The sequence below is a fragment of the Charadrius vociferus genome, unplaced genomic scaffold (genome assembly GCF_000708025.1).
Source record: "Charadrius vociferus isolate BGI_N301 unplaced genomic scaffold, ASM70802v2 scaffold147, whole genome shotgun sequence".
Classification (NCBI taxonomy): Eukaryota; Metazoa; Chordata; class Aves; order Charadriiformes; family Charadriidae; genus Charadrius; species Charadrius vociferus.
Window position 1 is genome coordinate 1,958,197 of NW_009649570.1, and position 17,742 is coordinate 1,975,938.

The 17,742-nt window shown below is 40.0% G+C and overlaps 1 protein-coding gene across 2 annotated transcripts in view; it reads left to right on the forward strand.

The window, feature by feature from the left end:
- Positions 1 to 10,818: 10,818 nt before the first annotated feature.
- The window catches only part of MYO1B (myosin IB), a 97,950-nt gene continuing 91,026 nt past the window's right edge, over positions 10,819 to 17,742 (forward strand). For both annotated transcript variants that reach the window (XM_009890148.1, XM_009890149.1), the window contains exon 1: positions 10,819 to 10,953. In XM_009890148.1, the coding sequence (XP_009888450.1) occupies positions 10,819 to 10,953 (135 nt within the window). The remainder of the gene's footprint in view (positions 10,954 to 17,742) is intronic.

Here is a 17,742-nt window from a genome sequence, read left to right on the forward strand (position 1 = left end):
AGAAGGAAGATGGTAGGGGTTGAGAGGCAGGTAATTTTAGGGAGTAGTTAAGCCTACAAGCTAAACAAGTTAAACCTTACAGCTAAACCAGTTACCAATTGGTTACTAAGTGTCTGGAGACCCTTCCTGGTTTTTACCTGTGAGAGAAGGTCTGTGGCTGATGGAGAAGTTGAGCTTAGTTACATAGGGGAAGCCAGGGAAGTGCTGATTCCAGGTGGAGCTTCTGAGAAGGAAAAAGAGTAGTGAAGACGGTGAAAATGAATCCCCCTCTTTTGGAAGGAATATTCCTAAATGTGGAGAGGAAATATCATTGCCACAACATACCAGGAATCCTCTGTACAGCCTTGGTTAACCCTGCTCAGCAAAGATGGGCTCAAATAGGAGTGGGAGCAGAAAAGGGCTGGTCAGGGGGATGGAGAAGCTGCTGAGAGGAAACTTAATGATCCTGGCTATGCTCTATTCAGAATGAGGACTGTGAGAAGATCCTCTCTAAATGTTTTCCTGGGGGGAAGAAAACACATTTAAATTTAAAACAAACAAACTAAACCAACAAAAAAAACCCCAAACAAACAAACAAAGAAAAAAAAACAACAACCAAAACCCACCCTATAGCATTAGCCCAAGCAAGAAGTGGATATTAGGTGACCATGAATAAATTTGGGCTAGAATTTAGACCTGCTGTAGGTAGTAGCTCTCATGAAACATAAGAAGGATGAAAAATCACACTCTGGAGTAGTGCAGTATAGCAGTTATGATTGTATGATACAGTGGTTTTGGCACTGGTCTCGAACGTGCAGAACAGATATAGATGCTCTTGCCATTGTTCAGTTCACAGACTGTCAGGCTGCGGGAGTTAAAAGGGCTCTGGAGATTACCTTCAGTGATCAAAGAGTGCAACGCTGTGTTAAAACAAAGTTTACTCTGGGAGAAACCCTGGAAAATCTTTTGGCAAACAAGGGTAGAGCTGGAGCTCCTTGGACATTGTAACAGATTTCTGCCACGGGGGAAGCTTCCATGTATCCAGGGTGAATAGATCTTTCTGCTTCCCAAAACTGCCAGTTGATAGTTCTTGCTGAAAGAAAATGAGGGAAAACTCAGTACCTGTGGGTGTTTGTGAGACCGGCTGTTTTCTTTCTGCTGAAAGGAGGTGCTTTCTATTGATATTTTAGGAAGGCGTCCCTCTCTAAATTTGCAAAATGCTACATTTCATTTGGAAATGCCTTTGTCATGCTAGATGTTAATAAGAACTCTGTCTGCTGGCTTCTAACTTCATGGACATCTGGACAAGAGCGATTACTCTGTGTTGAAATGCAGCTTCTTGAACTTCTCCCATTGTCTGAGACATCTCTTATCAAGAGATACACAGGAATAGCTGGAGATACCTTGATTTAAAAATTACTGACTTTTATTTTGTGATTTCAAGTGTCCTACTGAGAATGACTGTTAAGAGTGAAAATGACAAAACTGTGGATATTGTTTAACACTTGAGACAAGCAAACACGTCTAACAGTACGCGGAATTTGTCTAAGCCTCCTCTGCCTTTAAATAGATGCTTTTTAACTTGGATTTGGGCAAATACTGCTTCCTCTTCCTGCAACACTAGCAGCAAAATGTTTTTATTTTCTCCCCTTCCCCCCTCTCCCTCCTGCTTTTCATTAAAAATAGCAGTGTTTTGCTGAAGAGAAATTGATGCGCAGAATAGGCAGTGATGGCAAATTGTAGGGTGAAACCTTGCACTGTTCTGTTACCTTGGCAGCTAGTCCTGGGAGAAATGGGACTAATCGAGTCTGACTTCCCGCAGGTTTTTCTCTTTCGATGGATTGACTTGCAAAGCAGCAATTTCCAGGTTTTCTGCGGCTAGGGAATTTTGCAAGGCCATTCTTCTACAGTGGCTCTGTGGTACTTAATAAGGTGTTCTTCTTGCAGCTTATGTCTCTGATGGGATGCTTATGCTCAGATCTCCTCTCCTGCCTGCTTTTACAAACACGTGGAAAAATAGCTATTCTGTTGTAGACTAAATAGCTAAAAATAGCTATTCTGTCTGTAGACTCCTCTGTCCTTTGAATGAAATTCAACATTAGGCATGTATGAGAGAGTAGATACATAGATGGAGACATGTACAGCTAGCATGATTTGTCTTATCTTTGTAAAATACTAGGCTAAAAACATTCCAAATATTATTTACAAATATTACAAGGAGCCCATAGGGTGAGGTTTCCAGGAGGGAGAAATTGCAATGGGCAAGAATCAGATCTCTGGGGTGGTGTTTGGGTGGCTTTTTTTCCTTCTGTTTTAAATGGAAAAGGAAAGTGAATGGTGTGGAAATACACAGTGCTTTCAGCCATGCACATTTTAGCTTTACCCAGACTTCTGTTTGGAGGAGAATATGGGTACCTGGAAATTTGGACCTTGATCTGTGGGTAACTGTGAGTGTGACAGTGTCTCCCAGCTGCTCTAGGAGTTGCAGGCACGCTCAGTTATCGTGGGTGATTTGGTGGTGGGTAGATGGGGGCACCAACGCCTCTTCTGGGATCGGATTTCCTGAAGATCCTCATTAGCTTTGTGTTTGTCCATGCCCGGTTTTAAGTGGTTCAGTGACTGCTGTGATGACTTTCTGTGGCTGCTTTTCCTTCTGCTGTTGGCAGCTGAGTGAAGCTGTGGCGTTACCTGTTCTGTTGTTTCATATTCTGCATATCTTCAAGGCTTATCACGGACTGCTTAACAGGCAACGCACCCAAGTATTTGAGGAGAAGATTAGCATGTACTCTGGTATTTTAACCCTCTACTATTAAGACATCTCTGAATACCCACCTTACTGACATGATACAGATTGGTATTTACTCCAGTTGCCCCACCATGAGCAAATTTCTTTTGCCTGTATTAGGGATGTGTGGCTCGTGTGCTGACTGGAGGAATGCAAGACTTGTTTTGCCCGCACACTTGTGTGGCGGGGAAAGTAAAAACTCTATTATAATAGAAGTATGAATGAAAGGTCTAGATTACAGTTGATTGCTGGATTTCTCCCAAAGGAGTGAAACCTCAGTTGAAAGAAATGTTTTGACTTTGTGAGGGCTGGTTGTTTTTAAGTAGTATTTTTGTGAGGATGTGCTATCGGAGGATCTTTTGAACACAAATTCTGGTGTGGTAGCAAGCTACTGGTGTGTCACATACAACAAAGAAAGAAGATCCCCCAAAACAAATAAGTGCTACCTTGGTTTTCATGCCCCTGTTCTGCAACAGCTATGCAAACTTAACCTTTGGATTGGGTAGAATCCCAGAAAATTGGCAGAAAACTTTAAGCGGCAGCTTGAAAGATGGAGATAAACAGTTTAAAAGGGCACCCCCTACTTAGCAGGGTTCAGATATCCTGTAGTAAAAGATAGATTTTGTGGAGGTTTTTGTTTGTTTTTTTTTTTAAAGAATGAGGGTGCTTTTTTTGTGTTCGTGTTCTGTTCTGAAAACTTTAAAAAAAATCATGTTGTCCAAAGAACACTGTCAATCTGAGCTCTAGTCTTTGGTTTAGGGGAAGAAGGCAGGACCTTTGCTGACTTTTGGTTTTCCAGTCACATTTTGCTCCTTGTTTTGAAAAAGATTCAAGAGGATCTTAGCAAGGTATATGCAAAAAGAGACTCCCTTTATTACTGAATATTTCATCCCTTTCTGTAGATGTGGACCTGGAATGACTATAAAACTCTGTGGTTAGACAATGACTAAGAAAAGCCTAAATGTAAGAAACCACCATGGAGCCTGTTTCTGCTGAAGTCAGTGGGAATTTAACCAGAATTTTGGACTGCAAACAGCCTTGTTAGTGAAGACCTGTTTCCAGATGCATTGAGCATTGAAAATGTCCAAGGTGTTCTCCCTGTCAAACAGGAGTAATTAAAAAAAATATAAAAAAGATCCCTAAACAAACAGCAGAATGACTCTGAAATAACTGTTTATGGAAAAGGCTGCTCCTCACCTATAATCTTTGAGATCTGTCAATATAATCCAAAATGCAAAGGAACTTTTGCAGGGTAAAAATGGAGCACGAAACATCTTTTGATTATTTTAAGACTGTACTTTAGCAGGTGCTGAAGAAGAGTGCCTTACCAATTTTGGAGGACCAAATGTTTTTCCCAAAACCTAGCGTGACTGTATGACCGACCCAGATGAGTTAAAGTGAGGCTGCAAGTTGATTTAGGAAATAGATCAACCCATGAGTGCAATTACTGGTGGCAGTTATTGTGTTGTGGTTGCAAAATAATTATTAGAAGTAATTTGAAAACCTGTACTGCTGGGAATATAAAGTAGAAATAGTAGAATAGATATACCCCACGGTCTCTTACAGCAGGTAATATGCATGCTAATGTATTCAAACTAGAATGCAAAAGTAACGGAAAGTAGCCTTAGAGAAATGCAAACACAGCCCCTCATTCCTTCCCCCAGGCACATGAATTAGTCTTTTATTAGGGAAGAGAAAGAGGGCAAAACTGTATCTTCTGCCTACATGGCTCAGGTTATTTTGGTTTTGTGGTGAGGTACTGCGCACCTTTTACGTGATATGAGTGTGGTGCATGGTCTCGTGACAAAGGATATGAACAGAGGCTCGAGAGAGGCATCTCACTTTTGGGGGTTTGATTACAGCTAATTATTGCTTAACGCAAATTGTGACCAAGCTGATGTAAAAATAAAAAACCCACCAAAAAACGCTGGCAATACCCCCAACAAACGCCAAAAACGTCCAGCAACAACAAGCAAACCTCTCCCCTCTGCATTTATAAAGGATGTGAGTTCTGTTAATGAAGAAAGTTTCAGCCACTGTTTATGTGAGCAGATCATGTCCCAGCGAATGTTTCGTACATGTCCTAATGAAGTCGGATTATTACACGGTCAGTTTTTCTAAACTTCAGTTAAGCCTCCGTTGTTAAACTACGTCAAGATGATGTTGCTTCACATGGTTGCAGCTGTTTGTTCAGCAGTACTTTAAGTGTCCTGTTTCTTTCTTGAGAATTGACCAATCTTTAGGTAGATGCATGGCGTCTGGTAGCAGAAACCAGCGGAGCATTCGTTTCTCCTACGGAATTCTGCTGGGCAAATCTTCTGTCCTCTAAATTGCAGTCACTGGCATACAACTCTGTCGTAATCTGGTGTTGCTAAAGAGCCATTCCCATTTAGCTGTGGTTGAACACAAACATTCCTGCAGTCCTAGTACAAATATACCCTGTAATGCTGCATTTTACTTTTGTAATTTACCTGAGCCATTTGTTGTTAACTACTCAAGGAATCTGGTACGCATGCATAATGTTCACTGCCTACAGAAATTAAAGAGAAGTTGCACAAGGCTTTCAAATAATAGCTCTGGCTTGGTAGCTAAGATCTGAGAAACATTAGTGAATTCAAAAGCCCCAGATTATAAACTGTTTCAGTTTGAAAACACTGATTTGTTCAGTAGGACTGTGGGAGGAAAAGGAATTCAGAAGATACTCAGGCATTGGCCAAAGCAAAAGGAAAGGTGTAGAGACAGAGGAAGCATTTTTGTTCTTTAAGACTGCTTTTACTGCTGTTGCGATACCTATTAACATCCCTGCCTGCGATCGATTTGTCAGGTTTCTCAAGTCCATTTTCTTGCAGGAAGAAATTGTGGGCTGCAACATCACGCTGTTTTCTGCATGCTCTTTTCTTCAGCGCATTGATGGGGACGGAGCAACATCTGTGAGCTGTCATAGCGGGGCAGGAGGGTGCAGGTGTTCCTAGCAGCCGGGGGCCAGGCAGCAGATAGGAAATGCTGGGTGCACTGTATCCAGAGACTAAAAAAGTTAGGGGGTCTGGAGGGAAAGCAAAGATTTTCTTTGGATCGTATAAACATTTTTTCATACAGGCTGATGTCGGGAAATCTAGCCTTGAGTGAAAAGGACACTATAGTAGTTCAGCTGCAGACTCTGCCTCAGTTTACCTGGTGAATCAGCACACAGTGTTTCCAATGAACTTGTGCCTTCCGGGCACCAGTCACAGGCCAGTGATCTGTAGGGTTTGTTGAGCAGCAGAACAGGACGAATTTAAATCCTGCCTCTTGCCACATTGGTACTTATGCTTGTCATGAGTAGTACAAGGTGGCTGTAGTCCCGTTTGGTTTTGTTTTGTTCAGGTAATGACACTGCTTTTTGCAGCAGTGGCCTGTCAGGGTCCCCGTGCTGCGTGGGCTGATTGCTCCCTGACAGAGAAAAAAGGGAACGAGTGGGCAAGCATCATTACAGCCTGATGGGGGCTCAGGATCAGACCTGGAACATGAAATCGGTTTGAACTCTGAATTACTGATGTTGCAGGTTGCCCCTGTTAACTCTTATAAAAGAAAAAGGTGGTTATTTTCTACAATAAATTGGAGGTAGTGAGACCAAAAGTTTGTGTTTTTTTTTTTTTTTTTTTTTTTTTTTAAATAGTCAGAGCTTGAAGCATATATAAGTACACCTGTTGTGTCAATTTTGGTGGTAGGGAAATTGTCCTTTTGCTACAATGCCACAAAAGAAGAAAAACAAGCCACCTCTGCAGCCAGTGATAATTCCAGTGCAGCAAACGTGTGCTAATGACTGCATATCTGTAGGAAGCTGCCTGACAAGTGTTGCTTTTTTACTGTATAAGGGTGATGTGGAAAACCTTGGACAATTCCGTAACATGCTGTATGACAATAACGGGGTATTACTTCATTTCCCCCTTAGAGAATGTGTGAACTTAATTGTACAAGGCTTTGGGGGTTTTGCCTATTCTCTGTATCATCTTCTATTTATAGTTTTCATTAGCTCTTGTTTCACATTGGCTGCTAATAAGACTGCGGTGGCTGTGGAATAGTGTAGTTTTTAATTTGCCATCCTTGCGGCCAAGGGGGACAAAAAGGTTTTAGATTCAACTGGCCTAGCTGGATGGCAGTCCCAGGCATTGCAAGTAGAAGATAAAACAGCCTGTGTTTTAAGAGGCTGTGTGTAAAGTGGGAGTGTGTGGCTAAAAGCATTTTACAGACATAGTATGCCCAGCACTTCTCCTCCCGAGCATGTTGTCCAACATAAAACAGATCAAGCTGTGAAGGATTACTGAATAATCTTTTCTTTTTTTTTTTAATTTTTCTGAGAATGGAAATGTGTTGAAAGTGTTCTCACTCCATTGAATTAAGGACTAGATATGAGACCAAAGTGAGGAAGAACAGATTTGACAAATGACTAGAGAAAAGAGAGATGTTCTGAAATGCTGCTGATTTTGCTCCAGGGATGAGAAAGGTAAATTTGGGAGAAGGCTCAAGTGGTAAGTGGGTGTGGGAGAGATTAGGGAATGTTTGAGGAAGAACCTGATTTGCAAACTGCAAGCGTTAGAAGAATTTTGGTCTTTTTTGCTGAGCTAATTTGTTGCTATATTAGAATTCTAGTAATTTGCGGCTGTAATCTTTATACAAAACTGTCATTTTTCTTAATGTCAACAGAATGAGATGTTACAGTTGCATAAACAATGTATTAGGTAAATTGAGGGAATACCACTTACATTTTTAGGTTACTTTTTATTGAATTTCTAGTTTGAAATAGAACCTCGCTTCAGTACCTCCATACATTATCTCCCATTCAGAAATCTTTATTTGAAAATAATTAAAAATTGTCCTTGTTTTAAAGGACATAACCCATTTTGGTTCTTTCCTCTAACCTAATTTCCTGTTTGCTGGTGCTCTCTCACCAGCACAGCTGTGGTTTCAATCATTACTGATCCCTCAGGCACTGGGCGCATGTTTTGGTCCTGTCCTCACATAGTTCTGGTTCTCAAAAACGGTGTGAGAGAAACGTTCATCTTTTTAACAGTGCCTGAGCACATATATAGGTAGAAACCGCTTTTATGTACTGTTCTCCAAATTGTGGTGTGCACGCTATCACCAGCACTGATGGGAAAAGATTTCCAGCTGCAAGGCATCTTTGAATATATGGCAAATACCAATACTTGGACATGGATTTGGATTGAGTTTCTGAGCTAGTGATGTATTGCTAAAAATCTTGACTGAAGTTTAGTCTTGCAATGTAGCAAGGGTTTGATGATTTTATTTTTCTTCTGTGTAGTATGCTGATTTTTGAGGGTTTTTTTTGGTATTTTGAAAGTGCTGTATATATTGATCTTCTGTTAAATTCTTCTAGTAGATTGAATTCCATTATTGATTAAATTAAATCCAATTGTCTGATGTATGTTTAAATGTTGTTGGCTTTTTTTAACAATGCTTTCTTTACCACTTGTTACCTCAGATAGGCAACCAAATTATCCCACAGGCTTGCCAGATATTCCTTTGTTGTTAGCTAAACCAGAGCGGGGATTATGACTGGATTCCACCGAAGTGGGGGCTAACAACCTTGGTATGGCAAAATATTCTTGAATCATACATCAGTGTATGAGATAATCTTTAATGAATATTTTACAAAGGCTAAGCTGTTGCAAATGATTTTGAGAATTCAGCGTTAAATAAGATGTCTAGGTGATGAAAAAATTGGACAATATGCCTATGTTTCTAATATTTTTTTAGCTCTCATGTTAATGGAAATATTTAACCCATAGTATGATGTTAAATTATTGTGGGGGAAAAAACAAGCTGATAATTAACCTTTGACCATAAAATCAAACTTTTCAGATATATTGATAAGTTAATATTTGTCTACAACTTTCTGTTCCAGCTTTTTGTAGTAGATATGGTGTCTTGGTGCACCTCTTCTGCAAAACGTGCCTCCGAGCTTGGGAATACATGAATGTTCTTGATGGGTTTGGCTGCTCTTGGGCTTGAAATTCCCGAGCAGTGATGCATGAAGTGTGGTAGGTGGTATGTAATTTCACAATGGTAGATGAGGTATACTACTTAGAACTTAAATTTTAGGTTGAACTTGCCCATATTAGGATTTTTAGGTTGGCTTTTTTTTTTTTTTTTTGGCTACAAACCCAATATTTAATAAGTTCCATACTGGAAAAAGAATCTCCCCCCCGCCCCCCCCAGCCTTCAAAAAGTATTTGAGCATTAGCTGATGTATGGGAAGTAATTAGGTCATTGAAACAAGACTGGTAGTTTAAAGAATTTGTCTTAATGGTATGCAGAAGTTGAAGTGATACCTCTGATAAGATTTTGTGAATGTTTAAAATTGTTTTGTGTGATTTACAGAGGTGAACTTTTAAGAATAAAAGTATCTTTCTCTACAAAAATATTTGTCCAGTGTTTTTGTTTAAAATAAATGCTCTTTGTTTGTTTAGGAGAGTTGACTCAGCTTTGCTTGGTTACCATAGTTCAGCACTGGTTTTGCATTTCCATGTGAATTTCTAGTAATTCCCAGGCTTAGTTCAGGTTTTGGGGATCTTGTTCTATTACTTCCGTTGCTGCCTGTGGAGCTGTGCTTCTCTTCGTTGAATTTGGAAAAACATCAAACACGACTTATGTCTTGGATCTAATATCCCTCAAATGTCACTCACTGCTCAAAAATCAAATAGCATGTAGTAACACAGTGGCTGTGGACAGAGGCAAGAGAGAAAAGGCTTTGCTTGTTTTAAATTATCTGATAATTGTTAAAAATTATCTGATGGATAGCTGCTATGGCAAGTTAATGGTGATTGCGTAAGCTAATAGCTGTTCAAAGACATTTTGAAAAATGAGAAAAAATACTTAGAATTAAAATATGCTGCAGTGATGGGGGGAGCAAGGACAGCTTGATAGCATTTCATAGCTGAGAGGCTACAGCTGACTGGTGAAGTTCAACTGTTGTTTTGTGTAGCTGTAGCTGTGCAGCAGCTTATTCTTGGTTTGTGTTGTCAGCAAAGTTGTTCTCTCACGTTTGGTTCCCTGTTTGCTGACTACCACTGCTAATACGTTCATTTTTCAGTCTTGTGAAAGCTGAAAGCACTGTGTGCGTGGAGTTCTTGAGGAGCTCAGTTAATCTTCTGTAGCATTTGAATTGGAAGGATAAAAAGCTGGGAGGATCAAATAGGGTGTCGAGTTTTGGCCTGACCTTTACTTCTTTGTCTGAATTACTTTTGTTTATCAGACCTGGTTACTTTGCTTGATCCCTGTCCCCTTTTTAAGCCTGGCTTCTGCCTTTTGACGGTCCAGTTATATAGATGCAGAGTCTCCATTTGATGGCTGGATTGTTGCTGCCCTACAGAAATGCTATCTTAAGCAATAAAATTACAAATAAATCCAAATAAGTCTGGTTAGGAAATGACATAATTTGGTAGACTCATGTAACCAAGAGTAATACTGTACTGGAATATAGGCATTCTAGAGTATGGGGTTTATGAATTAAGATAAAATAGTGTGGGCTTTGTCTCTGCATGAGTTCACTTAGTTGGTTTCTATTTAAATGTTGATGGGGTTGGAGAAATGTAAGTAAGGGTGAGAAAGAAATTCAGATTAGGCTATTGACAACTTTAAACCCCAAATTGATACACTGGAGATGTTGGTGAAGCTTTTGATAAAACTTGAGTTTGCATACACTTGAATGCTGTGTTGAGGTAGTCCGAAAAATCTGTATGCGGTGCCCACAACATTCCTGTTTCTTGGAGTTTCATATTTTATGTATAGGGGATCAGAAGGCATTGTTGACTGCTAGAAGTTAATTTTTTTGGAATTGTATGGACTACCTGGGCAGATAGAATGACTTTAAGAATGTTCCTTGGAAAAATATTTTAAAGCAGTGTCATTCAAGTGTGTTTAACTTGTGTTCCTTAAATAGCGTTACTGGATAATGCTTGTGAATAATTAGAATAACTTTGAGCTAACTTTGCTCTTTGTTTTGTTTTGTTTTTTTTTTTTTTTTTTCCTCATTTCTCTCTTTGCAGGAGAAAATGGCCAAAATGGAGGTCAAGACGTCACTTTTAGACAACATGATAGGGGTGGGAGACATGGTTCTTTTAGAGCCACTTAATGAAGATTCGTTCATCAATAATCTGAAAAAGCGCTTTGATCACAATGAAGTATATGTGAGTATATTTTAACAAATAACATCCTATGAGGAGCTATGTCGTCATTCTTAAAATATGTGTTTATTTATAAGAATACACGTTGACTGAATGCCTGAACATAGTCTATTGTATTAAGCATATTTTAAACCTTACTTGTGCTGTAGTTTTTCCTGTACTGCATTGTTTGCATTTGATCTTTTCCATCTGGGATATTTTTCCTTTTTCTTTTTTTCCCTGTTGCACAATGTGGTGGACCTCTGATTTTTATAAAAAAAAAAAACAGTTCCAGAACTGATGATGACAATAAGTTTGATGCTCCTGTTGTCAGAGGACGTTGCAGTTATAAATAATTCAATCCCATGGAAGGTACTTCCAAGATGTTAGAGCAGGTTGATGCAGAAACAGTATATGCTTGGAATATGCTAGGGCTAGTTTAAGTGTTGCCTGCTGTCTTTGGTTTGGAAAAAAGTTATGTTTATTAGAATGGTTGGCTTTTAAACTAGAAACAGTGAGCTTGGATATATGTGGAAGTAATCAAAATCTTCAGGCATATTAATCTCTGTGTGATGATCAATAGGAGAGATGTTGTGAACTGACAGTTGAAACACAGGCTGGGAATGGAGAGGCAAATTGTGATTCCAGTTAAGCCTTTCATTTCCTGCTTCATCTCTCTTTGTTCCATTTTTGTTAAAATGTGCACAGTATTGTATCTGTTGTACTGCTGAGGCTGTGTGAACTTAATGATTTGTAGAGACTTTCCCAGACGGCTGGTGAAAGATAAGTCTTTTAAGAGTAAAGCTGAAATATTTAAGCCAAAGTTATAGCTGTGATCTGCAAGCAGTTGTGCCTGCAGCTTATTACAATCAAATAGATGCATTCTGTACTTAATTATAACTTAGCCCCCTCCCTTTTTTTTTTTTTAATTTTTAGCATGACTATGTTTTTTCTTCTTGCTAAGCATTTGAACCTTAGTGGTTTCATTGTACTTTTTGCTTTCCATGCTCCAGTATGGGAAGATCTGTGTTATTTTTGTTTGCTTCTTCTATCCCTTAGTTATAGTCTGTGCTTTTGTACCTCTGCTATTCATTGTCTGCTACATCTTTCTTCCGGAGTAATTTTCCTACTCAACTATGCCTGTTTCCTTTTCTGTAGGCGTTAGCTTGGTAATACACAGTTGCACTTATCTGCTATTGTATCACCTCCACCTACTTGCTCCTTAAGTTTCGACTGACAATTGAAGTTGATCAGAAAAATAAAGGAAGACTAGGATTCTCAGTATCAATTAAAACCTTGTTGGGGAAGAAACCAAAATGATCTGTATTTGTAGAAAGATTTTTTCCACAACAGTCAAAAAGAACCCCTTCCCGATACCTTTGATAGTTACATTTCCAAAAATCTGTGTCTTAAATTTTCCTTGTTCCTTGAAGATGTAGTCTGCTCCCTCTTGATAACCCTTAGACATTGATACAGGCAGGTAGATATCAGATTCCTTTTTGCTGCTCTTTCATCCTGCTTCTGGCAAGTCCTCCATATTCAACAGCTGCAGCAGCTGCCTCTTGTGAGATTTGGAGGTTTTTTTCAGTCAGTGGCTTGTATAATTAACCTGTTTCACATCAGTTTTAGGGGTAACTCTATATTCCTAACACCTATAGTAGAAGTGGGTGATCCTGAATCATCTCATTCCACTTTAGCTCAAGAAAATATGAAGGAGAAGAGAAGGAAAGAGAGCTATTTGCCTAGAGATTGAAGAAGGCAGTACTACCTTGCCGATTCTTTGGGTCATATTTGAAAGTTTTATTTAAAGCATTAAGGATAGAAACCTATTCTGTGAGGGTATCCTAGACTTACTCTCTTGAGAAGGATTGCTATAAGTCATGTAGGCAGTGGATTTGTCAAGATTTTTTTTTTAATGTAAACCACTACGGATTACAAAGTATTTAATTACATGTTCCTTCTTACTTTAGACTGGATAGCTTTTTCTTGAAAGAAATCAGTTTGAATGCCAAATGGGTAATCTGTTTTATTTTTATCTACTAGCTGACATCCTAGCTGACAACCACGTTCAGACACACCGTTCTTTGAGTCAGTGACAGAGAAGCGTGTATTTCTCCTCGTTTCTGATTCGGCTGGGCCTGGCACCGATGTGCAATGTAATTAGCTTTATTATTTGGCAGGTGATACAACGTGTCAATATATGATTCTTTGCCTTGCGGGTGGAAAAGCCTAATACTTAAACATGCTCTGTTGAGAAGCATGAACTGTTGCCTAAAACCAAAGGAAATGTTTTGTGGTTGTTTTTTTTTTTTTTGTGCCCCATCCCCCCTGAACCATTCTCTTGTAGTTTGTTGCACTATCATTTACCGTTTGTTTGATCACGTGAGTTATTTTTTTTTTTAAGGTCTTAGAAGTACTGATCGTGAATCCACACTGTGAAGGCAAAATCTTGTAGATCTTTGCAAGTATTAAAACTTTCACTACATCAGTGGTGGAAAGAATAGATGTCTATATCTGTGCCGCACACTGCTACCAAGTATACAAGTTACTTAGTTTGTGAGACTGCATGATTTTATTTAGCAAATCACTTGAAGAATAATATCTCCTTTCCATATCAGTTGAGTTCTCCTGCCCTGCGAATTTCATGCCACTGTTGCCTATTTTAGAAAACTTCTAAACCAGTAGCAGTTGGAACAGTGCTCATGGTAACAGTCACGTTAATTTTCAAGTGCAATCTCTTCTGTCCCTTCTCATTATTGCCACCCACTCTCTTCTCCCCAAGCCTCACTCATGAAAACTACACTTTGCATTTCTGTTGTTAGACTCAGATGAGCACAATGGAGCCTTTGTTACATCTGGAAGTAATGTTTGTTTTACCATGTAAAATCTGTAGTTTGCATGCTATCCCTGGGGAAACCAAATTGGACTATTAAAGAGCTACTGTCGATGCTTAACAAAGACTGCAGATTGCTTCAGCTCTAACAAGCTTCACAAGTTGACCGCTCAGGATTCTTTCAGAGGGCAATAGGAACGGATTTGTCCTTTCATGGCTCAGTTGTGGGGTTAAGTTTAGCCCTGATGTCAGTTCTCCATTGTAGGCATTACCAAAAGTTGTGTCCAAGTTTAAAAAAACTAAGTAAAACTGAAGCCATGTGAATGGATTTAAATGTTTCTATAGCAGTAAAACAGGGCTTACTCAACATCAGTTTCTAAGCAGTTTTCTTTAGACTGACGGCTGTGTCTGTGCTACATATGTTAGTTTTAAAACAGAGTTGCAGTTAAAGCCTTCAAAAGGGTTTGTTGTGAGGAACGAGACCTGTAACGTGGATAGCTTTGGAAATGCTGTCAAGATGGCCAGACGTTGCATAACTGTGTTAGCCAGTCTTGATAGATAAACCAAGAAAGGGGGCTTATAAGAAAGATGGGGATGAACTTTTTAGTTGGGCCTGTTGCAGTAGGACAAGGGGTAAGGTTTTTAATCTAAAAGAGGCTAGATTTAGACTCGATAATAAGGAAGAAAATTTTTATGAAGAGGAAGTCGGAACACTGGAACAGGTTGCCCGGAGAGGTGGTAGATGCCCCATCCCTGGGAATGTTCAAGGCCTGCCTGGCTGGGGCTCTGAGCAACCTTATCTATTTAAAGGTGTCCCTGCTTATTGCAGGGGGGTTGCACTAGATGGCCTTTACAGGTCCCTTCCAAACCAAACTATTGTATGATTCTATGAAATGTGAGAGTCAGATTGAGCCATCAGTGAACAGTGCCAAATCTCTCCCCATAGCCAAAGATGACAAGATAAATGGGTTCATTCCACTGGAAGAGAATACAGTTTTTGTCTTTTCTAGTGTCTTTCACAGTAGTTATGTTTGATGCTGAATGTTTGATGTGCGATATCCTAGTGCCAGCTCTATTTACCCCTTTTAAATTCCAGATCTTCATAAGAGCTCCCCTTCCAAGAGCATTCAGATCTGGATTGCCTGATGGTCCCCTTGTACCATCCTGGGCATGGTCACTGTAAAGCCCTTCAAGAAATTTAGCTAAGTTTCAAGCCATGGTGCAAACAGGGCAATAAGAGTACTCCTAACAGTTAGAAAACAGTCTACAGCTTGATTACCTGTTGTTCAATTTTATGTGTATTTGATGGAAAGTCTAATGGACTTGGGTGTTAGGTTGCATACCAGAGCGCAAAGCTGGAGGCTGTGCCTATAAAAATAAGCATGAAGGCTGGTGGAGCTGGAGTTAGGCCAAATATTCTACTAAAGACCATCAGATTCTGCAGTAATCTCATGCTGAGTGGCTTTGGGGGGAAGGGCTCATTGGGTAACATGCATGTGTTAATTGGAAATGGGAATCTTGGAGTTTAGTCATGTCTGGAAACGTCTGGGCTATGTCTGACCAAGAAAAATCTCCTTAAAAATCTGTACTTGTTTATTACATTCTTTTTGCAACTATAAAACTTTTCATTGATAAAATTTGCATTGCTTTTTTGCAAGAGTTCTTTTCTGTAAATGTCAGTAACAAAAGCCTGTGAGACTTTTTCTTTAACTTTACAGAATAAAATGTGGCTCATGGGCAATGCAGTTAATGAGTAGAAAAAACCAATGTTGATTATTTGAAGGTTCCAGGGAGCGGTTTGTGTGGTTAAAATGTGTGACCTAGAGACCATATGGAAAACTTCAAATACATTCATAAAATTCAGTTTGCATGTGACTGATGAATTTTGACTCATTCTACTAACTCCCTCCCTGAACTTTTTGTTTTGATTTTTTTTTTTTTAAGGTTGGCTGAAATATGCTCAGCCAATCCAGCTCAGCAATTATTTCTCCTTTGTATTTTGGGATGCTGACAAATGGGAGAGGGGCATCTGTCTATATGTGTTTTTACAGTGACTCATGAATGGTAGAGATTCGGGATAAATTGTAGCGCGTTTATTGGTCTGAAACTTATTTTTGTACTGGGTTTGTTTCTTTGTGAAGTGTGTGGAAGCAGCAAGGGAGGTGTGAGGAGTCTGGAGGGGAGTGGAGCTGCGTAGGCTCACAGGAATCAGCCTTTAGAGGCCAGACACAGCTTTATTCTGCTGCCCTGCACATTCTTCCCCACAGTTATGTTGTTTCTTGAAGTCTTCCCAAATTTGCAGAGGTCAACATTTTGTTCCTTACAACAAAATGTTTGTTTGCTTTTTGTTCTTGCAACAAAACAGAATCTTTCTCTGATGTCAGCGTTTAATTTGTATTTTCCGTGTGTGGAGTTTGTGGGCTGCTTTGGGCAGGAACAGTCTTTTGGTACTGAACACATGTTGTTTTATCACTGCAATATTAAATATTTGGCATTCCAGTATAATAAGTCAGTGTTAGCCGTTTGAGGTAGCATCCTTGTGGCTGCCTTCTGGTGGTGTGGCTATTGTGGTGTGCTTGTTTCGTGGACGGAGCTGCTTCCTGTTGATCTCTATTGTTTTGATATTTTAGGGGTAGCCTTTTTGTTTCTGACTTGACCTTAATCTCCTATGTCTGTCTATATTCTTGATTCACTCCTTTTTCAGCTGCCTTATGGTATTTAGGAATTTACTGAATTGCTGTCAAGCATAGTGGCTTTGTTCCTGCTACGCTCATACCTGGTATTCCAGATGCTACATTTGGAAGAAGAGGGTGGAGGACAGAACTATGTGAATGAGACCAATTGTCTTGGTCTGCACTGGCATTGTGTGACTGTCCCTCTGTATAGCTCTGTTGTAAAGAACAGAGTTTTGTGGTAATGGGATATGTAAATGCAGCTTGCTGGGAAAATCGTCATTGTAATATGATAGAGTCATTATTGAAGTTCAATTTCATTACCTTCTCATGTCAGTGTGATCATGTTGGTCTTTACTATGTTGTTTTTGAGGCCAGATAGAGTCTTTGTTGGGTTTTGAACAGGGTGGCTGTCCCCTGTGGTTTTGGGTACATCCTAGCTGCGTGCATGCCTGTTGGTCTGTGCCTTTGCTGCTCCTGCAGCAACACGCAGAAGAGTCTATCCCCCTGCTCTTTTGTATCTCAATGTATTTACTTGTGTTTATCCACTGAGTTCAGCCCGGACTGCTTGTCTTCCTTTGGGAGTTTGAGGAGTAGCAGGTGTGGTGACTGTCATTTCTTAAAGGCAGGGTGGTTTGAGAGCCGGAGCAGAGCAGCCATCCATCCGCCTATGATGGGAGCCCAGGGGACCTGAGTTTCCTCAGATCTCTTTCTCTTCCTCCCTCGGGGGACGCCTGCGTCGGTTCGAGCGATTTTTCCCATCAGTGCCTCAACAGTTTCCCTCTTTGAGGGAAGCTATTGAGTTGTAGTAATAATATTGTTGCAGCTGCCACAGGCTAGGACCTTGAAGCCTGCTGCTTCTCCTTCAGATGTGAAGAAGGGCTTGTGTGCCCAAGGCACATCTTTCCCCGTGCTAGCTTGGGGTGTAAGAATTACTCTGCCTCCCTGTAAATCTTGCTTTGCTTGTTATCTACATAGAAATCCTGTTGGTCCTCTGGCCCTTAGCATCAGCCCGCTCTGGTAAAACAAACTTTATAACTTGCCTGGAGTCAGGAATAAAGATTTTTTGCAGCCAGCAGGCTGGTTGCTTTTTACCTTGAAGTGCTTTGTGGGAGGAGAGTTACTTTTCTCAAAGCAGTGCTTTGTTTCCTTTCCTTATTGTATGGCTCCCACGATGCTGAGCATCGCCTTTGAGGCACTTGTTTGTAGGGCCGTATGCAATATCTGCATAAAGGAGTAAGAAAACATTAATAAGGATCACAGAAAATTACATGTCTATTGTGGGCTGTGTGTAGGGGTCTTCTCCTT